General features: G+C 42.8%; 1 protein-coding gene across 1 annotated transcript in view; it reads left to right on the plus strand.

Annotated features, from left to right (window-relative positions):
* SUCLG2 (succinate-CoA ligase GDP-forming subunit beta) overlaps positions 1-24,464 on the plus strand; it is a 217,979-nt gene that overhangs the window by 189,355 nt on the left and 4,160 nt on the right. The window contains exon 10 of the mRNA XM_083492940.1: positions 10,546-10,666. Coding sequence (XP_083349066.1) covers positions 10,546-10,666 — 121 coding nt within the window. The remainder of the gene's footprint in view (positions 1-10,545; positions 10,667-24,464) is intronic.

The following is a 24,464-nucleotide window of genomic DNA, read 5'->3' on the forward strand; positions in this document are numbered from 1 at the left end:
AATTCGTATCCAGAGGGTCCACTGTACTTCATATTTTGTATATTGGTTGGAAATAAGCCTTAATAAGCTCTTGACAGGATTAATAAATTAACAATAAGCAGGCACTTTGTGGCAACTCGTTTATTAAGAATGGGTCCTGAAGGCAACTCAGTAAGGGTGTAAAAGTGATTGGCTAATGTGAATGAATTTCATGGAGGTCCTTGTTCCAGACAGGCAGGAAGTTAACCGGCCCCCTTCTTAACCCCCTAGAGTTCTGGCTGCTAAATGGCATTCTCGACTTGCAGATACCAGAGATGCACAGGATTCTGTGAGTAGCTTGTGAGAGGCTGTTGTAAAATGCTGACAGTCCTCCTGTAGCACCTATTTCCCAACATGAATCCTTCGTATTGATGAGCTGCGCCTTGGCCATAGCAGTGGATGTCTTTACATATTAGCATTAGCTGTTGCCGTCGGCCGTGGCTTCCCTTTGATGGATATTTCATGTCTGCTGTGTCAGTAAAAGCAAACAGTTACCGGACAAAGATGCTTGCATCTATACTTCCTACTAAAAGGCTACCTGAGAGATAAAGCTCTGCCTTGCAAGGCATGAAGCAAGGTGGAAATGTTAATCATTAATATGCCATTCGAGGAAATCGCTCTCTTCTGCAGGCAGGGTACTCTGTTCTCTGTGCACATTTTATGTTCTGTGTCCTCAGATGCTGGGTATGTTAATGAGGACTTGTTTGCAATATGCAGTGGGTGGTTTTTCTTTCCCCCCACTGAGCACTTTTTCAGTCTCCTTCCTTCTTCTGTGAACACAGGAATACCAGAACGAACCCCTTCATCAGAATGCATTGCCTGAATGTTAAAAACTGCAAAATCCATTTAGGGCAGCAGAGAAATTATAAACAATGTTCACCAATTTTCAGCAGAGTTTGTAACGGAATCTCTTGGCTGTCTAAACCGGTCTTTAGGCTTATTTATAAAATTATAATAAAGCCCATGATTAAATCCTCCACCTGATTCAGTTTCCTACTGATTGAACTCATTCAGGCTCCTCTCTAATTTAGCTGATTTTATTTATATTATTGTTGTCGTTATTATTAAAGCCAGGCACACGTAATGTTGGTTATCCAGTGCCAAATTTAATTTTCTTCCAAAATACTTTTCTTCTTCTTCATGTGGCTGCCAATGGAGCTGATTAGAATTCAGCTTGAAAACTAAAAAGGCAGATCTTTAAATGAGTGTGCCTGTATTAGGAATTAAAGTGTCTATATTGGGCATAAAATCCTCTTCTTATCTTTAATGATATAAACACGCTTTCTTAAATGGATCTGTCATGTAGCTGGTCCAGTACCCCAACGTTAGGAACACGTTAGAGAGAAAAAAGTTAGAAAGTTTTCAGTTGTGTTAGCAACAGAGCTCTGTTCGGTGGGTTCATTTTAGAATATCACAACTGAGTTGTGTGCGCACACAATTCTTTCCCCCCTTCCTTTCCTCAAGCAGCTGGCTCAATAGAACACTTCATGGTTCATCATGAGAGTTGGCTCGGAAGATTTGCTCCAACCAATTCGCCAGTTCAGATATCATAGCAAACTTTGACAAACCAGGAAGATTTGTGTTAATGGGAAGAGGAAAGGGAAGGATAAAGCACATGTGTGCACAGCTTATTCCCACTCTTCCAAGTCATGGTTTGGATCAGGCACCCCCAAACTCAGCCCTCCAGATGTTTTGGGACTACAACTCCCATCATCCCTAGCTAACAGGGCCAGTGGTCAGGGATGATGGGAATTGTAGTCCCAAAACATCTGGAGGGCCGAGTTTGGGGGTGCTTGGTTTGGATGATCAGATAATGTGATGTTTGAATACATCTCTGCTGGCATGTTAGTTAAACCAGAAGGTTTTAAACAGGCATATGCTGCTGGAAATCACGTTTCAGTCCTCTCTTCTGTCTGTAGTGTATGATAGAAGTTTACTTGTCCACACTGGTTGCCCCTCACAACCAGAGACGTGGGCAATGGAGATGGAGAAATGCAGAGCATTGTGACATCACAATGCCTGGCAAGCTCTACTGGTTCTTACACAGAGATGTTAAACACCTAGCTGGAAACTGCAACTGTGTGCTTATTACAAGTTTCACATTCAGGATATTATTTTTATTTTATTTTTATTTATACCCCACCTTTTCCCTTGACTCAAGGCAGCTTACAGATTAAATATGAGCTGCTACAAATATAGAAAAAACACAATCATTTAAAACAATTAAACATTGACAGATTTTTAAAAACATTTATTTAATCATTTTTTTGATACAAACAACAACCGCAAAAGACACATACAACAAAAACCATAATAACAATAATAACACAACTTGACAATTCAGATTTGAATACACTGATATACCTATGACTACACCTTTTTTAACAATATTTTCCCACCTCTCTCTCCTCCCCCTACTTCCCACCACTATCCTCCTTATCGCTTAAATGATCGTTCCAGATTTCTTCATATTTATCCATTCTTATTTTGCGTCGACATGCAATTCGTATGTAGCTAATCTGTCCATATTATCCATAACTATCTGCATATATAAAATCTGTTTAAAATATACCAATGAGTACAATAAAAGCAGCACGGCACCAGCCCTTAAAGCAGTCAATTCCCAAAAGCCTGATGGAACAGCAAAGTCTTCTTCACCTGCTGGCGAAAGGACAACAAGGAGAGATCCAGTCTAGCTTCTCTAGGGGAGTTCCAGAGTCTGGGAGCAGCCACCAAGAAGGCCCTCTTAACTTCTATATATTTGAAAGCCTACATGCAAAGCCTGCGCCTTGTTCATTGCTCTTCCATGGGCTTGGTAATAGTAATAATAATAATAATAATAATAATAATAATAATAATAATAATAATAATAATAATAATAATTTATTTATACCCCACCCATCTGGCTGAGTTTCCCCAGCCAGTCTCTTTGCTTCCAACTGTGCCAGAGTAAAAAGTATTATGGTCCTATTTCGCCTATTCCAAGGCGAAATATGTGATCTGCAGAGAAATAGGAAGGTGGGATTAGTTTATGTTGCTGAAGGTCCAGAAATTGAATCTTTTCTAATTAAAGTGGTTCCCAACAGTGGTAGCTTCAGCTCCATCTATCTCTGGATTATTTGTTTTCGTTTTCTGAAGAAGCTATATAAAAGGTTTTCAAGTTTTTCTATCTCAACCGTGAGATTAAGAAGCAAGTCTTTTCTTCCCTCTAAATGAAAGGTCAAAATCAGCAGAGACTATTCATAGTGCATTCTTATCCTTCATAAATCCCTTTACACGCATTTTGTCTTATGTGGCTCCAATCACTTATTTCTTGACTGGGGAGCTTCGCTGTGGTAATCCTTCTATGCCATCAAGTGTGGTCTTCAATGCAGTATTTAGCAGGGAAATGTAAAAGCAAGATATAAACTATTCTAGACTGCAAGGGAAGCACAAAAAGAATATAGTAAAAACTAGTTGAAAAGGAAGTTAATGAGAAGATACCAGTGCCATCTTGATCATATTAAAGTGACACTAAGTTTAGCATTCCCTTGCGCTCTTAATTCTGCATATGCTTATCCTAAACAATGGTCCTGATCTGAGAAAGCACTGAAGAGTTTTAATGAATCCATTTCTGGCATGGAAGGATTGTTTTACAGACATAATACGGAGAAGAACATTCTAATGCTAGGGAGCTTCTGTTTTACTGCTGTCAGGCAAAATTACATTGAGTGGTATTTTGTTTTACCCAGAGTAGACCCATTGAAATCAATGAACATGACTAAGTTAGTTCTTGGTATGAGCTTTCGTGTGCATGCACACTTCTTCAGATACACTGAAACAGAAGTTGCCAGATCCTTCTATATAGTGAGAAGGTGGGGAGGGGTGTTACTCAGAAGGGTGGTGGGAATGGGAGATAGGCAGATAGCTGGGAGAGCCTGTTGACGACTCTTAACGACTGTAATAGGTCTTACAGGAAAAGGCAAGGGGTGAGAAGGTGAGAAATGGCTTAGTCATGTATAATGAGATAAGAAAGCTCATACCAAGAACTAACTTAGTTGGTCTTTAAGGTGCTATTGGAAGGAATTTTTTTATTTTGACTGAAAATACAATCTTTAAATAATCTTCCCAACAATACCATACTAGCTACTATGGATGTGGAATCTCTATATACCAACATCCCACACAACGATGGTTTACAAGCTATAAGGAACACCATTTCAGATAAAACCACAGCGGACCTTGCCACCAAGCTCTGCCAATTTGTCCTTACCCACAACAACTTCAAATTCGGTGATGACCTGTTCCTTCAGATCAGCGGCACAGCAATGGGCACCCGCATGGCCCCACAGTATGCCAACATCTTCATGGCAGATTTAGAACAACGTTTCCTGAACTCCTACCCACTCAAACCTCTCTTGTACCTGCGATACATTGACGATATTTTTATCATCTGGACACATGGTCAACAGACCCTGGACACCTTTCACCAGAAATTTAATGATTTTCACCCCACAATCAACCTTACAATGAATCAATCTATGCAAGAAATACATTTTTTGGACACTACTATAAAAATACAGGATGGGCGCATAGACACCACCTTATACCGCAAACCAACTGACCGACAAACATATCTACATGCCTCCAGCTACCATCCCAAACATACCAAACAGTCCATTGTATACAGCCAGGCACTACGTTACAGCCGCATCTGTTCCAACTCTACAGACAGAGACTCTCACCTAAGAGATCTACAGCAAACCTTCTCAGAACTAAAATACCCAGCAGATGAAGTTAGACAACAGATCAACAGAGCCAGACTGATACCCAGAGAGAACTTGCTGCAAGACAGACCCAAAAAAGAAAATAACAGAACACCTCTAGTCATCACATACAGCTCCCAAGTTAAAACAGTACAACGCATCATCAGAGATCTACAACCTCTCCTGGACAATGACAGTTCTCTTTCTCAAGCTCTGGGAGGAAGACCTTTCATTGCCTACAGACAGCCACCCAATCTTAAACAACTCCTAACCCACAATAATACCACAACCAGACTTAACACAGACACTGGCACCAGAGCCTGCAATAAACCCAGATGCCAACTTTGCTGCCACATACACCCGGACAACACCATTACTGGCCCCAACAACATCACACATACCATCTCGGGACTATTTAATTGCTCATCGTCTAACATTGTGTATGCCATCAAATGCCAACAGTGTCCTTCAGCTCTCTATATTGGACAAACAGGCCAAACCTTACGCCAAAGAATAAACGGACATAAATCTGACATCAAGAATCACAAAACAGAGAAACCAGTAGGAGAACACTTCAATCTCCCAGGACATTCTATACAAGATCTCAAAGTAGCTGTTTTACTACAAAGGAATTTCAGAAACAGACTGGAAAGAGAAGGTGCTGAATTACAACTCATTACCAAACTCAAAACAATGGAAAAACCTGGGTTGAACAAAGACATTGGATTCTTATCTCATTATACATGACTAAGCCATTTCTCACCTTCTCACCCCTTGCCTTTTCCTGTAAGACCTATTACAGTCGTTAAGAGTCGTCAACAGGCTCTCCCAGCTATCTGCCTATCTCCCATTCCCACCACCCTTCTGAGTAACACCCCTCCCCAGCTTCTCACTATATAGAAGGATCTGGCAACTTCTGTTTCAGTGTATCTGAAGAAGTGTGCATGCACACGAAAGCTCATACCAAGAACTAACTTAGTTGGTCTTTAAGGTGCTATTGGAAGGAATTTTTTTATTTTGACTATGGCAGACCAACACGGCTACCTATCTACTAATGACTAAGTTAGGTTGATTTCTTTCAGTGGGTCTAGTCTTGAGCCAAACATCACTGAATACCACCCATTATACTTTGTTTTGTCTTCTGTTTACTGTTTATTAGTTTTTCACATTATTTTTTTATTCTGAATGTTACAGCTCTCATTTTTGTAAACTACACAGTAATATACCCTGATCAAGAATCATAGAATGGTAGAGTTAGAAGGGACCACAAGGGTCATCTAGCCCAACCCCCTCCAATGCAGGGATCTTTCGCCCAACGTGGAGCTCACACCCATGACCCTGATATTAAGCATCTTGTGATCTACTAACTGACTGAGCTGCATCCTGAGTTGCCCTTCTTCTGTTTGTAGAAGAGCTTGTGTCCCATAACTGTTCAAAGCAGATTTTGCAGGGCACAGGGGAACTGTGTGACAGAACGGCCTCCCATGTTCTGGCAGCAGGAGTATCCTATGAGCGAAATTCTGCTTACAGGATTCAAGCCAAAGGGCAGCATCTAAATGCTTTAAATGATTATACTCTGTCCTAAGCTTTCAATTATACATTACTGACCACCTGTAGCCATGGGGTTTTAGGCTGGTTATATGTGAAAATTATCTCCATCCTCGTCCTGTATGTTTATTGGTTTGCTTTGCTTCCCTTATGGGTCCTGGCTCCACAACCCTTTGTCTTCCCTAATCGCCTGTTTTCCACTAGGAAAGTTGTGAGTCGAGGCCCCGCTTCCCACTTTGTGATGAAATAAGACACATGGACACAAGCATTTTAGGTTAACGGGCTAAAAAAAGCCACAGCTTTATTGGTTACAGAATGTGAGTGGTATTGGCTTAGGCATTGGATCTGAACAGACTATACTTGACTCCTGCCTGCTCTGCAGGGAGTCACACAAGGGTTAACAACCCGTAAGGGAAGCTTGTTGATTCAAATCAACTGGAAGCTTTCCCCTAGAGTCACCAGAGGGTCGTGCCATGGCCCTAGCCAACACCTGGGCATCGGACAGGAACCACGACCGCCGGATTCCTTTAACGGAATACCCATCACGGGGAGGGGGAGGTGATGGCCACAACCTCCCCTCCAACACACAACACATTTCCTAACCACCAAACTTTACAAAGTTGTGACGATTTGCTACAAGGTAGGCAAAAAACCCAAGTGGCTGGTGCCAATCTGCCAAGTGGAAAAAAATTCCTACCAGGACCCTAGGACAACCAAGACGACCAACCCAGGTCCATAGCAAGGTCAGGTGCAGAAGCAAAACCTAGAGGGAGGGTGATCCAAGGAAACTGGAACAACAAGGCAGTGCTTGTGTGCCCACGGCCATTTTTAACAGCTAAACCACACATCCCCAGCCAGCCAGATTGGCTGGCTAGGGTGCATGCCGTGGGCACAGGGCTCCAGGACGCAGGGGGTCCGGCCGTGCCCCCCTGCGAGCGTGGGAAGTGATTCCTGCTCACAACCCCTCTCCTCTGGGAAGAGTAGAGGCTTTCCCAGCAGCCTATGGCTTCTCCTGCCTGTAGCTCCTCTCCTGCTCACGGCTCCTCCACTTTCTGTTTTCCTCATGGGAACTCTAGTCATTTTCAGTGTTCCTTAAAAGATGTTCCCCATAAGTAGTTAGAATGCTTGTGGCTATTGTGTACCATCACATTAGCTAGGGGCCTATTTCTTCATCTCTCATGCAGTACACTATTTGTGCCACCAAGCACACTGGATAATTTTCACTTACGTCACAACAAGGAACTTGTGGTACCATGCTGAACTCACCTGATCTACATAGTTTCCAGGTGCACATAAACTTTGTGGTAAAATTGAATGTGTGGAGTTAAAGGCAGCTTCCATGGAGATGTGCAGATAGGCCATGTGCATGCATCCAAGTAAAATAATGTGCATGCGTCCAAGTAAAATAATGGCCTGAAGTCAAATGGGAAGGGAATTTCCATAGGGCAATTTGATTGTAAGTTACATACCAGAAATTTCGATTCCTGTGAGTTGATGGACAGCCCTTTTCCTGGTGGGATTTTCTTACCCTGTTTATCACGTCAGGACAAGTACTTTACCTCTGTGAGTCTCCTCTGTTTTGAATATGGAATATGCCCCAGTGATTTCAGCAAAAATCCACTTGCTAAATACTGTGGTTCAGATTATTCAGGCAATTGACTAAAGAGAAGGAAAAGATGTCTGGCCTTTATGTTTTCTTCAAGGAACATACAGTGGAACCTCAGTTGTCAAACGCCTCCATTACCATATGTTTTGGCTCCCGAACACCAAAAACCCAGAAGTAAGTGCTCTGGTTTTCAAACAATTTTTGGAAGCCAAACATGCTACACAGCTTCCGTTTTGAGTTACCCTATTGTATTGAGGCTTCTGCTTTCAGTTTTCAGTTTTCAAACGTTTCAGAAGTCGGAACAATCTTCCAGAGCGGATTACGTTCGAAAACCGAGGTTCCACTGTACTGGGTTTTTTAAAAATAAATCTTTTTGCCACAAACATCGCTTATCAGCTACCCAGATCTCACATGTTTATTTAGTCATATCAGTGGGAGCTGTTTAAACCCACAAGGTTTAAAAAGTATGAGCCAGGCCGACCAAAAGTGAAGTTTATTTTTAAGAAACATGCTGTGCCTTCATGAATGGCTGATGTGGAATTTCTGGCCTGAATTGTTGATAAGCCCCATGCAGTGTTGGAGAGGTATCCCCTTGATAGCAAGAGCCCTCCTGCTGTTGAGTTCCTTTGTGGACATTTTCCTGTCGCTTTTAAAGTGTAGGAACTAGCTGTCTGTTGATGGCGCTTTCTTCAGAAGGACTCAGAGCATAACCTGGTCACATGTTACACTTTGCAGAATACCAGTGCAATTTCCCATTTTCTGGCTATCATGGTGCATTTTGTCGCACATTATAGAGTGAGAAAGGATAGCTTTCTTGGATTGGCATAACCACATCTCTGAAACCTGACTCAATGTGCATGGAGCAAGCAGCGTAGATCATTTCTATTCAATATTATTATTATTATTATTATTATTATTATTATTATTATTATTTTATTATTATTTTAATATGATTAACGAGCAAAAGGTTCACATAACTGTGGAGATTTGTTTTGAAAGCTTATCTTCCTGAATCCCCCATCTAACAACTGGATGAGATCTCGTGCATTATAATTATAGTCTTAACACCTCAAAAGAATTGAAGAGGAATAAGCATTTTTAAAGGGGGGGAGGAGTTTACAAAATAGAGCCATTGCAGGTGACATCGCCGCTGCTCACTAATCGTGGCATACATTATCCAGCAGCTGTCCGTGACACTTGCGCCATCTCATTCCACAAAGCAATCACAATAAGCAGTAGATGGCAAAACCTTTGGGGAAGTTTTGCATTTTCGCAGGTATTATATACTGTGTTTCTAACTGCTGGATATGCAAATCTCCCAGTAACAGGAGTGCGACCTATAGGTGCATATTCTGCAACAAACGAGAAAATTATGCAGATTACCAAAACGGATGGCACTGAAGGCCTCTTAAGAACCTATTTATACAGGGCAATCTTAAGTCAGAAGGTCTGGCTGAGTCACTAATCACCATTCTCAAAGCTCAGCCTATATACTATATATTTCAAAGTACTTCAGTCCATTACCTTATGCATTTTATCACACATTTACTGATGTTTGTCAATATTACCACAATTTTATTCGTGGAAAATTACATCTGAAATTATCTGGCTTTCCCACAGCTACTCATCCGAACCCAGAACTCAAACATTTCAAGGCTTTGTAAAACCAAGAACCCAGACCTTTCACATCAAGAGTATGCCAGCTGGTCCCTAATAATCTGAAAGATTTTCTTCGGTTTTAAGCCTGGCAACAAAAGCCAGTTAAGTTCTCTGATACTCAAATATGAGCTTCTGGAGCTCATAAAGATCTCCTTAAAGAAAAGGCAAGCTTTTCCAGCTCAGATTTTAATCCAAGCTAGAAAAGAATTCTTGGCTTGCCTGCCCAACTCTCAATATCCCTCCCCACTTCCCTTCCAATTAGAGATGCCAGACCAGTCCTTAAAAGCCACACTCAGAAAAAACGTCAGGTGCTTGTTAAAGCTTGCCTCTCAATAGGACCTGGAGAATAATCACTGCCTTCCCTTATGCAGTGTAACAGAGCTGTGTCACTGCTTTACATTCCTACGAGCAGGGATGGCTAACCTATGTCCCCTGCAGTGGTTGTTGTTGGACTCCAAATCCCATCAGTCCCAGCCAAAATGGCCAGTAGTCATGGATAATGGAATCTGTAGTCCAGCAACATCTAGAGGGACATAGGTTCTCCATCCCTGCTATAGGGAAAGAGAAGAGGAAGTGATCTATCTTTTTTCTCCAAAAGCAAAAGTGGCTTTTGAGAACTGTATTTTTTCCCAGGGCCACTTTGGTGGCAAATAGGACAAAGGGTGAGGACAACTTCTGAAGTCTAATTGGCTCAGAAAATAAGCTTCTGACTTTTGAGAAAGCAGCCGAACTTCTATCGAAGCCTGTCCAATTCAGACTGTGGGGAGTTCACCCATTACTGCATAATATTGAGAAATCTACATTAACTTTTCCAGCACACTATATGTTGAATCTCACAGGCTTCCACGGGCTCAGGTCATATCCATCCACTTCTAGTAGCAGCTGCATCTACTGCTACTTCCTTATGCCTCCATTTTAAAAGGCACATGTTTTAACAAATTTGACAGTATGTTTCTTTTTCTCCCCCAGGTTGAAGCAATTCTGGTCAATATTTTTGGTGGGATTGTCAACTGTGCCATTATAGCCAACGGCATCACCAAAGCCTGCCGAGAGCTTGAACTGAAAGTGCCTCTAGTGGTCAGGCTTGAAGGTAAGTTTGAAATCTACAACATTCCTTTGCATCCGTTGACCTTTTTATTATTATTAGGGTTGCACACCTACCACACATTCAGTTCTGACTCCAATTCAGTGGTTCAGAAAGGAGCAACATTCAGAAGCCTCAGGGTCTCAGTTTGATTCAGAAGAAAAGAAACTTCACACTTCCCCCATTCACTGTTGCCCATAACTTATTTCTGTTTGACAGAAGTGGATAAAATTTGCAAGCATATTAAATGGCCTTCTGAGTAGATAAATTTTGACAAATTACTGAAAATTCTATCCAGCTTTTTGTGTGTGTGAAAGGGGGCCTTTGAAACGAGATCTCTCTCTCTCTCTCTCTCTCTCTCTCTCTCTCTCTCTCTCTCATACACACACACACAGAGAGAGAGAGAGAGAGAGAGAGAGAGAGAGAGAAGGAACAGTACAGTGGTACCTCTGGTTACATACTTAATTCATTCTGGAGGTCTGTTCTTAACCTGAAACTGTTCTTAACCTGAAGCACCACTTTAGCTAATGGGGCCTCCCGCTGCCACCACACTGCTGCCGCACGATTTCTGTTCTCATCCTGAAGCAAAGTTCTTAACCCAAGGTACTATTTCTGGGTTAGTGGAGTCTGTAAACTGAAGCGTATGTAACCCGAGGTACCACTGTACATAACTTGTTTAATTTTGTGTGCGTCCTGTAGAGAGCATCCTAGAGCAGATGTGGGTGAGAAATGTAAGAAGAGTCCTGTTGCATCAGACAAAAACCCTGTCTAGTCCAGCAACCTATTCTCACAGTGGCCAACCAGATGCCTATGGGAAGCCCACAAGCAAGACCAGAGTGCAACAGCCCTTTTCCCCACTTGTGATTCCCAGCAAATGGCATTCAGGGCTCTGTCCTCTGGCTAACAGCACCTCTGACAGTGGAGGTAGAGCGCAGCCATCATAACTTTTAGCCATCGATAGCCTTATCCGTCATTCATTTATCTAATCTTCTAAAGCCATCTTGGTGGCCATCTCTCCAACTTGTGAAAAAGGTCCTCGGTGTCTTCCAGAACATCCCTTTCATTGAGGAAAGATGTCCCACATTTAAAGAAATCCGATGTTTTACTCTTTCTATACTTCATTTTTATTTTGGTGGTTTTGGATCACCGGAAGCATCGTTTTGTTACAGTCTGCATCTGAACAGCACTATACTTGTAGGCCAAAATCGTGTGACACCAAACATCCACCCGCAAGTTTCGTAATCATTGGCTGAGATGCGTGTAGATTTAGTTTCTTTAATCTTCCCTTGTAGCTGATCCTCCATCGCAGACCCTTAATCGTATTATCTGCTCTTCTTTGAACTTCCCAACGCGTGGAACGAGACTAAAATTAATTAAAATTAATAATTCCTTATTTTTTTATGGGGAGCTTCATACAGATTCATAAGATGGTGAAGAGGGACCTAGTGTGGTTTGTGTTTTCCATTTGGCACATTTCCCCCTGACCGAAGGTTCATGATTATTCCCATAAATCTTTACAGATTTGCGCCCTGGACTTTAAAGACTATTTGCCCACATGCAATGTATTACAAATGTCTGGATGAGTAAAGTTTTAATCAGTCAGATCTGTCTTGATTTAGCTGGATTTTCTGGACAAATCTTTGTTCCCAGCTATATAATAATTACCAGCTGTTTTACCAGTGGATAAAGAAAGGATTATTCTCCCGTTTGAAAATGGTAACTTTATAATTACATGTATTTTCTTGCTCGATAAAAGAGAGAAGAGAGAAAGAATGAATTTTCCAGCAGAAAAGCCATTTCTTTTTTTTTAGGAGCCAGGGCGATTAGAAGAACTGTGTATTTTGCATTTTAACTTGAAGTAGTTGTTTGTGCTAGGAAAGAGCAGCTCCTCGTTAGCAATTTTTTGTTAACAGGATTTTCATAGCAAATAGTTAAAAGTATTGGACTAAAGCCAGACATGCAGTCCTCATACAAAGTATAGACACAATTGCAAAATAATACAGGATTTTTCCTCAGTCATGATGCTCTGGGTTGTATCCAACTTAAGTTCTACACAGAGTAGACCCATTGAAATTAATGAGCCTAAGTTAACCATATCCATTAACTTCAGTGGGTCTACCCTGAGTAGGACTGGCACTGGATACAACCCACTGTTACCAGCTTTCTGTAAGTCTCTGTCTCCAGGCTGTGGTTCCATACCTGTGTAAACACACACCACACACAAAATTCCTATATCTTCATTCGTTTTAGTGGAAGGGGTGGTTCTGATTGCAGGTGTACTTTTATGCAGGGACACACCTGTTCCCTCGTATTAAATGAATAAGAAATCTCCTCAATACACCACTGAATGAATAAACAAACCACAATCTCTTTCTCTTTAGTTATTCTGTGTCCAGGGCAGCTGTTTACCAGCTCCATCTGGTACGCAGGCTGAGATCCTACCTGCCCACAAACTGTCTCGCCAGAGTGGTGCATGCTCAAGTTATCTCTCGCTTTGACTACTGCAATTCACTCTACGTGGGGCTACCTTTGAAGGTGACCCGTAAACTACAACTAATCCAGAATGTGGCAGCTAGACTGGTGACCGGGAGCGGCCACCGAGACCACATAACACTGGTCTTAAAAGATCTACATTGGCTCTCGGTACATTTCCAAGCACAATTCAAAGTGTTGGTGCTGACCTTTAAAGCCCTAAACGGCCTTGATCCAGTATACCTGAAGGAGCGTCTCCACCCCCATCATTCTGCCCGGACACTGAGGACCAGCTCCAAGGGCCTTCTGGCGGTTCCCTCACTGCGAGAAGCCAAGTTACAGGGAACCAAGCAGAGGGCCTTCTTGGTAGTGGCGCCCGCCCTGTGGAGCACCCTCCCATCAGATGTCAAAGAGAAAAACAATACCAGACTTTTAGAAGACATCTGAAGGCAGCCCTGCTTAGGGAAGCTTTTAATGTTTAATAGACTATTGTATTTTAATATTTTGTTGGAAGCTGCCCAGAATGGCTGGGGAAACCCAGCCAGATGGGCGGGGTATAAATAATAAATTGTTGTTGTTGTTGTTGTTGTTAGGGACCAATTCACATAAACTCAGTGGCACACCAGGATCATTGTCATCCCACCTCCATTTCTGCCTCACACCATGCCTTGGTGTAACATATGCAGATGATAAACGTCCGCCTATTACAGTATGTAGATACCAGATTCCTGCAGAAGACACTACAAAGCAGTTAAAATTCGACATCTGACAAACGCAGATGTTCAGCTCCAGAATAAATGGTTGCATCAAGCATGGTGAAAATGCCTTTGAGCATGTTTCCCTGCTGTTCCACATCAAAATTTTGTTATTGATTTAAGACAGACTTCCTCAACCTTGGCCCTCCAGATGTTTTTGGCCTACAACTCCCATAATCCCTAGCTAGCAGGACCAGTGGTCAGGGATGATGGGAATTGTAGTCTCAAAACATCTGGAGGGCCAAGGTTGAGGAAGCCTGATTTAAGAGGCACCTTTTTGAGTAATCCATGCTTAATAGTGAAGGCATACCTTTTGGACTCAGATACATGCTACAAAAGATGGAGCGTAGCATCCAAGTAGGGGAGATCTAGTGAAAACAAGCCGGGGGACATTACTAACTGTCCCACCGCATCAAGCAAGGCATAGATTTGTATGTGGCTTCATGCAGCCAGATATAGAGATGACGAATCCCAAGACTAATTACTAGGCAAGCAGCTGTGCTACTCTTTAGCCCTGTTTAGGTGTGCAGCGCATAGCACGAGGCGTAGTGAGGAATCAAGCCCCATCGCACCTCCCTGCCTAGCCCGCCTAGGCAAAGACAAACGTGTGAGTTGGGGAGCCTGTTGTGCTTACAGAGGTTCCTTGCACAATTTAGGATCTCGAGAGGGAGGGTTCCTGAATCACTTGGGGATCCACCACAAGTACAGCCAGAGCCCTGCTGCAGACACTTCCCCGCCCAGTACATGGAGGGTAGCAGGGCTATGTTGTTGTTGTGGGCATCCGTCTGTCAGTGGAGGAGTGTGAAGTCAAACCATTGGAAGGTTGCAGCGCCTGTTGTAGCTGTAGAGACCGATGCTGTTTTGTTTCAGCTGGGGCAAATGAAGGCATCCAGTTGTGCTGGATCCGTCATGGTATTTCTTCTCTCTCTGCTCCTCCCAGCAGTCATTCCTCCTGTGGTCACTGCTATGGATACTGTACTTTTCCATGTATTGGACGAGGTTCCCCCCAAAAAGATCACGTTCAGAAATGGGAGGGCATTGTATTATACATGGCCAGTGCACTTTGTTGACGTGGGATTGGTCGGTCTGCGATGTCTTGGTGGCTGCGACAAGTTCTGGCGCCTATTTGTTTTTGCCACAGTAACAGGGCTGGCATTTTCTGCTTTTTTGGCTGGGAAGAAACAGTTGATAGGCGGCTTTTGTGGAGCGTGGGCGGCAGCACTGCTCAGACAGGTGAGCAGTTTTCGGCAATAGGTAAAGTAAAGGGACCCCTGACCATTAGGTCCAGTCGTGGCCGACTCTGGGGTTGTGGCGCTCATCTCGCTTTATTGGCCGAGGGAGCCGGTGTACAGCTTCCGGGTCGTGTGGCCAGCATGACAAAGCCGCTTCTGGCGAACCAGAGCAGCACATGGAAACGCCGTTTACCTTACCGCTGGAGTGGTACCTATTTATCTACTTGCACTTTGACATGCTTTCGAACTGCTAGGTGGGCAGGAGCAGGGACTGAGCAACGGGAGCTCACTCCGTCGCGGGGATTCGAACTGCCAACCTTCTGATCGGCAAGCCCTAGGCTCTGTGGTTTAACCCACAGCGACACCCGCATCCCCTACATTTTAGGGGGGGATATTTCGGCATTTTATACAATGAAAAGCTAAAGAAATCTACCACCACCACACCAAAAAACCTGGACAACCCTGGTAAATCATCCACACACAAAAACAACTGAACAGCTCTGAGCAATCTCCCCCCATTTTCTTCAGTTTGAGTCCCCCAAAATAGGGGTTGTGTTATACATGGGGGCATGTTATACACGTAAAAATATGGTATGTGACTTGACTGCCTGTCTCTAGGCACTGTGATCGCCTGAAAGGGATTCCCACCGCAGGGCTATGTAATGGGGATGCAGTGGAGGGGGGGCGGAGCTAAACTATGCATACCCACTTCCCCCGTATATGATACTAACTGTGTGAATGCCTAGACAAGACTCTTGACTACTTCCCAATGCCACAGTGCTCAGCACAGTATCATACCACCCAAAATAAAACAGGCCATATTTTTGCACTATCCACTAATATCTTACCCAACTTCTTCCATTTGATCAAATCATCCATTCAGCTACCTAATGTGCACCCATCCAGTTTAACTTGTGTTCCCCCTTGTCCTCCATTCAAAACAAGGGCCAGCTAGCCATTGGGCATACATCGGCCTTGTGCAAATGGTACGTACCATCATACATGCAGGTCTCACTATGCAAACACACATTATACGAACCTTCAGTTCATATACCAGAGGTTGTCAACCTGGTCCCTACCGCCCACTAGTGGGCGTTTCAGGGTTCTAGGTGGGCGGTAGGAGGTTCTATGGCTTCCATCAAGCACTGGTGGGCGGTCAGGAAATTTTACCATCAAGAAAGATGCATCAGGGCGCAGTAGGTATAAAAAGGTTAACTACCCCTGGTCTGAACGATGGGACCTGCATTCGTACAAATCAGCAATCAATTGTTCAGCATCCTGAACAATTCTCTCAGCGGGAATGTGAGTGCGATCTCTCCTTATAATAATACTGTTGTTTAGGGTTTTGCTGGACTTTTTAAAATCGTTTGGGAATTAAACTTCCTTGGTTGGGAACACAGTAGAATTTTCCCCGCAGGAAATAATGGAAATGCTCAACTTACTATGTAAATATTTGCCCTACGAACCGTTTCTCAGGAACGAATTAGGTTTGCATAGCGGAACCTAAGTGTATATGGATCTGCACTGCCGATCTTCTGCTTCTTCCCCTGTTTTTGTATAATTGTTTTACTCTGTGCAGCATCTTGCATGAAAATTTGACATGTTTTTCTTTCTTTTTTTAATCTCTCCACGGATCAGCAATAAATGTTTGGGAACGTATTCTTATAATTCAGGACAGTTATCTGAAACTTGAGGAATGAAAATTCACAGACATTTGCCATATCTTTCATCTTCAGATGCAAGTATGCATCTAAAAGTAACTTTACTGTGCCTTCTAAAAGTAAAATTGATAAATAAAAACAGTAAATAAATAATGTGGAAAACAGATGTATATTTGTCAGGCCATCAGTGGCCCAAATTTGTTTGGTGCCCAGCTCCTCAGCATATTTAATAAGACGGTTCATCATTTTGCCCCACTTTGCAAGAGTTAAAATTTGAGGGAAATCTTCCCTATTATCCGGTGTGACTGGAGTAAGGCAGTATAAATCTCTCTTCAAATCCCATGCCTTTTCTCTGTCAAACTTGCTTTCGTGCAAGCGAAGTGCAGATTATTTTGATAGCTTTGCGTTGGAAACCTGTTTACAGTTCTCTAACACCATCCAGTGGCAGGAGGTTAATGCTGGTTTAGTTTAGAGGGGGAAGCTTCTCCCCCCCCCAAAAAAAGAAGCCTGCTTCTTGAGCTTTCTAGGTTTCAAATGTTTCAGTCTTTGCTATGCTTTCTGGTTATATTCTCATTCATGTCTCAAAATAAGCAAGGTTTATCAAATTCCTGTGCTTTCTGGCAGGAACGTGGCACAAACAATTGGTTGCTACCATCCGTTTTAGTTCATGGAACACTTTTAGCTTACATTTCTGTTTCTTGACATCCTTGAAATGTCTCCTCTGATTTTAAATAAACCTCACCATGCTGTGCATAGTTAATTTTGCTCAAAGTCTATCTATTGCCTGCACATCATTTGCCTGCTTCATTTCCGCAAGACAGTTTAATTCAAGTGTTTGCTTTGTGCGACTGATAATCATATGAACTACTCACACGCGTTTATATTCCTCGTGAGAACACACGACTTTGTCTATTTTACTTTTTTTGCATGGAAACTTTTACTCACATCAATTCTGTTTACTGTCCTTTGTAGAACTGCATGTAACTTTTGAGTAAAAAAAAAATGAAAACCAAAACACCAGAGAGGAGATTTAAAAAAAAAAAAAAAAGGTTCGGATAAAACAAACCGCTGATTATTCCTTGCCATTACTGAGAATCTTTACTACTTTCCCTTTAAACTCATTTTTAATGGCTTTTATTATTATTATTATTATTATTATTATTATTATTATTATTATTATTATTTTATACCCCGCCCTGCTCAGGGCAGCTAACAACAAATTTTAAACACTTAATTGTAATACAACATAGAAACAGCATAAAATACAGTATAAAAGCATGAATAACAATAAAATTCAAAGTTCAAAAATCAATTTGGGGGAAATCCATCCAATAAGCATTAGCTAGTCACCGGGGCTAGCTGGCTGAATTAGTCCTACTTGGGCCAGCGAGGAGGCCAGGAGAGAATTAGCTGTGGGGTCTCAGAGCGGGTAATCTTCATAAAAGTGGAGGGGGAGGGAAGAGAAGGGAAGGGAAATAAAAGATCAGGCTGAATTCAAATTAAAGGCCAGGCGGAATAGCTCTGTCTTACAGGCCCGACGGAAGGAGGTTAAATCCTGAAGGGCCCTAGTCTCATGGGACAGAGCATTCCACTAGGTTGGAGCCATCACTGAGAAGACCCTGGCCCTGGTGGAGGATACTCTGACTTGGCCCGGGACCTCTAAACTATGGTTATTCATGGACCTTAAGGTCCTCTGCTGGGCATACCAGGAGAGGCGGTCCCATAAATACGAGGGCCCTAAGCCACAAAGGGTTTTAAAGGTCAAAACCAGCACCTTGAACCTGACCCTATACTCCACCGGGAGCCAGTGCAACTGGTAAAGCACTGGGTGAATCTGCTCCCATGGCAGGGACCCCGCGAGGAGCCTCGCTGCTGCATTTATAGAAATCTAAATGTTTTCTGAAGAAGCCTCATGGCCCAAGTTCTAATACTTTACACTACTGCACCTACTCGCACTGCCAGTTTTGTGTCGTCATGAATTTCAGCTCCAGTGAATATCCCTTCTGCTTCCTGTTGAGATACTATCCATATTGGCCTCCTTGCCTGTTCTGTAGATGCAGAACTTCCAAGAGTATCGCCTGCACTAGGAGACCACTATTGAAGTCACTGTGTATTTTGCAAATGATTTCCGCATACAGCTAGAACAAGACGTGCAAAGAGCCCTGCTAGTTCAGCACTCTGCTCTCACAGTGGTCAACCAGATTCCCATGGGGAAAGACATGTATAATCATTCCTGTTCCAAAGAAAGAAGGGCAAGGGAATCATAGAATTGTAGAGTCGGAAGGGGCCACAAAGGACATCTAGTCCAGCCCCCTGCAATGTAGGAATCTTTCGCCCAGAGTGAGGCACAAACCCCTGACTGCGATTCAGAGTCTCATGCTGGACTGACTGGGCCATTTGGGCATGAATTGCTGTCCCTTGGCAACTTTTGAGGTATACTTGCATGCCTGGGTCAGAACTGTCATTTAGCCAAGTACAGTGGTCCCTGGGGTTACATACGCTTCAGGTTACAGACGCTTCAGGTTACAGACGCTTCAGGTTACAGACTCCACTAACCCAGAAATAGTACCTCGGGTTAAGAACTTTGCTTCAGAATGAGAACAGAAATTGTGCTCCAGTGGCGCGGCAGCAGTGGGAGGCCCCATTAGCTAAAGTGGATCTTCAGGTTAAGAACAGTTTCAGGTTAAGAACGGACCTCTGGAATGAATTAAGTACTTAACCCGAGGTACCACTATAGTTGGATAACACAACAGAACTGCCCTTCCTTTATTTCTCCTGCGTGCCCCCTGTCCCACACTCAAATCTGCTAGGGAAAAAAGGTTAAGTAAAATCTCGGAGCAGATTTGGGGTAGGTGCAGGTGGTTTTCCATTGCACAATGCCATTTCACTCATGCAATGACTTAGTTGCATACAAGCCCGGGTGTCTCTTGCCCTGCTCATATTGCTCTCCCACATGTTTTAGAAATATCTCATCTATGTAGCAGAAATAATCCTTTATGGTTAACAGCTAAGGGGTGTCATTAGAAGAAAGCTGCTAGTATAATTAGCTTTCTTTTAGGAGGATCTCATTAACATTCCCTTAAGCATTTTGATGTGGCAAAATGAACAAGGAATTTGGTTTAGGGAAGGCTGTCGAGTAAGGAGGGAGCAGGACACTAGCATGGTTTTAGACGTCCTGGCTTGATGTTTCATGATGTTTCAAAAGTGTGAAGCCTGTAATGCACCAGAGTGATCTCTCAGTGACATTTCCCTGAAGACAGCTCCAGCAACCATCTTCAATGTATCGCAAATTGTAGCCATGCAACTCAGTTTTGAGGCCTGCTAGCATTAGCAAAGGGACACGGGTGGCACTGTGGTCTAAACCACAGAGCCTAGGACTTGCCGATCAGAAGGTCGGCGGTTCGAATCCCCACGACGGAGTGAGTTCCCATTGCTCGGTCCCAGCTCCTGCCAACCTAACAGTTCGAAAGCATGTCAAAGTGCAAGTAGATAAATAGGTACCGCTCCGGCAGGAAGGTAAACGGCATTTCCGTGCGCTGCTCTGGTTTCGCTGACCACATGACCCAGGAAAATTGCCTGCAGACAAACGTCGGCTCCCTCGGCCAGTAAAGCAAGATGAGCACCGCAACCCCAGAGTTGTTCATGACTGGACTTAACTGTCAGGGATCCTTTACCTTTACCTTAGCATTAGCAAATAATTGCTGAAGTGCTGACCACTATTTGAGCACAATGCCACCACATGTCATGAGACAAACCCAGGGTTATCAGAACCTTAAAACAATGGGTTCAAATTAGAAGAAGGAAGATTTTGACTAAGCGTTAGGGGAAACTGATGGGGAAAGCTATTTAGCATTGGAACAGGTTGCTCAGAAGGTGATAGGCTCTTTTATTAGAGGTTTATTGGCAGAGGCTGTATGGTCTCCTGTCAGGGAAGCTGTATTTCCTACTTTGATAGGGGGTTGGACAATTTGGCTTTTGAGGTGCTTTCCAACTCTGATCTGTGATACTCCAGTTTTTCAACAATTTCATTTCAAAACTTGCTTCAATATCTTGGTGGAATGTGGGAGGACATTTCACACAGTACGTTGGATGTATTTGCGGAGTCTTTTTCTCTCAGAGCATATTGTTCATTCCCTAAAAGGAGCAGGGGAGTTTCATGATTCTCAGCTGCAGTTGCCTCTGTGATTTTCAGTGTTCTGAGTACTCAAACATGAGAAGTTAGAGAAATTAGTGTACCGGAGACCTAAAAGCTACTCGTTCGTGGCTCTTTTGCACAAGTAGACCACTTTACCTGGTGAATGAAAAGTTCACCTAAGATTTTATGTGAACTGAAGATACTGAAAGTCAATATACTGCAGGAGGGATTCTGTATTGTTGATACAAAAGTTGGCAAAGGGGATATCAAGAGCAGGAAAATAAAATCTTAAAATCCCTCTATGAAAGTATAAAAAGAATTTGGCACACACACCCAAATTAAAATGATCTTGATGCAATTTGGAAGCTTAAATTGGTTCAGCATCTTATCCCGTTTAAAAATTCCCCATTCTCGTCCTGAAGTGACCTGATTATAATTTATCTTCACATTCTGTGGAAACGTCCTGGCATATTCATGAGCATAAGCAGTAGTCTCCAGAATGACTAACATCCTTCTGCTCTCATTTAGGATTATCTCCGATTAAAAGGGCTGAAGCAGCACAAATTGTTAAATATTGAGATGACATTAATTACATTCTAGTGGCAAAGGAAGAGGGAGTTAAGGTCAAAACTGTGTTTGTCTTTTGGAAGCTGCTTTGGGACTGCATTATGTGTGCAGAAAGAAAACAGGGCAGAAGGAAGCTCTGAGCGCTGCCAAGTGATAGTTTTTCAGAGATTGCCAATTATCAACAAAAAGTGGCCCAGATAAGCTCTTCTTTGGAAGAAGTTTCCGTGACCTTATTTCTGTGTTTTTCAGCACACTTGGTGCATAATCAAAGTAAAACTTATTGTAAGGTTTTTATGTATACCTCTCCAGATCACCGACACTGCGTGCCAAAGTTCACTTTCCCTTTAAAATGTTGCGTCAGAAGTCCCTTTTAACTAGAGCTGGCCTGAAGTCGCCTGATTGCATTTTAAGACTCCACAGGGCCTCACTACACATTCAAGAGTTTTGTTCAAGCTGGAGCTATCCCAGTCTTTTAAATGTCAGATAAGTCAATTCATAACTCTTGAGTGTTTTGTAGCAATTAATCATAAGGATAATTCCCTGCTCATGCACAGTCCCAAATGGCCGCCTCCTGAGCTTGCATACTCCCTCTCAGCCTCACCTGCTGAGGAGAAATTCAGAAGCTTTCTTCTTCCCTTACCCATGGTTTATCTTGCCACCAGGTGCAACAAACTGTGGTTAACAGTAACTCTGGTTAGTTTCAAACATGTCATTTTGAAACACTGTTCATGAAAACTGGCTTCTTTAAACAAACCATAGTTGTTATTAACCACAATTTTCAGTTTGGGCAGCATGGGAAATTTCTGTTAACTAAAAGCAGTCACATGGGAAGAAAGGATGAGCGGAGCATGCAGTCCTCAATGAGAGGGCAGGCTTGTGCACATTGTGCTAAACTATTTAAAAATTGTGATGGAGAACCTGTGGTCTTCCATAGTTTTTTGCACAATGGTGCCCATCATCTCTTCTCATTGGTCATGCTGTCCGAGGCGGATGGAAGTTAAAGTTCAACAATGATGCAAACATTGTGATATTTGATTGAATATTAGATATAGATAGATATAGATATAGATTCTGCACTAACTGTCCCAATATCAATTGCCTTTACCCTTTTAGATAGAATGTATTAGCCTTGGTTTTTGTGTGCCTGCATTTTGTAACCTCCGTGCTTTCTTCCTATGCTGTGTGAACATTGCCTAGCCTTCTAGACCTATCTGACCCTAGAAAGGGAAATGATTATTGTCAAAGAGGTATGTGTTGAGTTCGCATCTGGAAGGCAACGGGTCATTCAGCCCTGGTTTAAGCATTCAGCAAGACAGAAGAGCACAGCAGTGAAATCAGCTGAATTATACAGATAGACCCTGGCTTTGTTCTCTGATGACTTAGTTGGAATTTCTGCCAGGTAGTATGCTGACTCCACATTCACCACTTTGACGCTAAGGGATTGTTTTTTCAGTTTCCCTCCGTGCATCACAATCAAGCAGTTTTGATTGGAGGTAAATGAGTTGAATCAAGATAATCTTTTCATGGGTATATTCAGGTCAAAGGTGCATTTAGTACATTACTATAACAAGAAGTATTGCAAGTTTGGCGATACTTTGAACAAAGAAACAGGCTAAACCTATCACAGTGGGTGGTAAATGACTAATGTAAGTGGTCTTCAGTGGTTTTGTTACTTACAGTTCGAAGCTGAGTAAACACTATTGAACTGGCCTTCCTGCAATTGAGATGGAGAGATTTTACCTGCTGTTGGGACTGTGAAACCATTGGCTCTTAAACTTAAAGATCGATGTTCTCGCTCACATGCAATTTGAGGAAAAGATTTTGCAAGAATTTTTCCATCCGCCACAATTAAGATAATTCTGCAGCTCTCTGGTTAGTGGTGATTTAAGCCACCTACTAATATTCCCGGTATGTGAAACTCATTTCATCCAATTGAAATGTAGTTACTTAACGAACGGGCATAAGCCTCTGCTTATTTTGTGTTCAAGTGTAGAAAATGAAGACCCACAGAGAATTGAACTTCTTGAGCATCTGCTCTGAATAAAAATAAGTCTCTCAATCAGCCTTCCCCCAACATGATGCCCCCCCCCCGCAGATATTCTGTACTACAGCATCTCTAACCATTGACCATGCTGACAGTTTGACTCCAATTACCATCAGCCCTATCCAGCAGGGATGACGGGACTTGTGGTCCATCAGCTTCTGGAAGATCACATTCCCCATCTCTAGTATAAATGCATAGTAGTAGACCAGCTCCTGTAGGGCATAGGCATTTGAATAATACTTCATTGGTGCATATTTCTTGAGCCGCTTTGATGCTTGTTGCACTTGTTGCATAAGACTTAGCCAGCCAGCCCTACTTAACTAGAAGAGCTGCCGATCACTGGTAGACCATTCAGAAGGTCCCTGGTCCAACCTCTGGCATGTCCAGGAATGGCTGGAAAAGGTCCCCGGTCCAAAACCCTGGAGAGCCTCTTCCAATCAATGCAGACAATGGACTTGTCTAAAACAGCTCTGTATGTTCCTGCCATCCTTACAGGGGGGAAATATATCTGTTCCACGTTATACAGCCAGACACTGATCCCCTTCCCGTTGATTTATTGCCACGCTTTACTGCTCCAGGAATGAAACATAAAGGTGACTGTCCTCTTTTCTAGCTTTAGTCCCAACATAGACGTGTGGATATTTTACCCAAGGCCCAAATGAGGTCTCCACTCCCAGGATGGTTCCGAGACGGCACTTGTCATTTTTGTATTGATCTTCCTTATTGACATTCAGTGCCTGTGCTTATTAAAGCCTCCAGAGCTTGGGGGAGGGGGGAGCACCTGTCTCAATTTCTGACAGACCTTTTTGTCTTGTGCATTGCCCTTTCTGCTACCCCATGAAAGGTGCCATCATTGTCAGGAGATGCCCAAAGCGCATAGGAGGCTTTTGGGAAAGCTGGAATTTGTATGATCACTCTGCCAGAACATTTCAACTGCG

The sequence above is a fragment of the Podarcis liolepis genome (assembly GCF_965112155.1).
Source record: "Podarcis liolepis genome assembly, chromosome: 2".
NCBI lineage: Eukaryota > Metazoa > Chordata > Lepidosauria > Squamata > Lacertidae > Podarcis > Podarcis liolepis.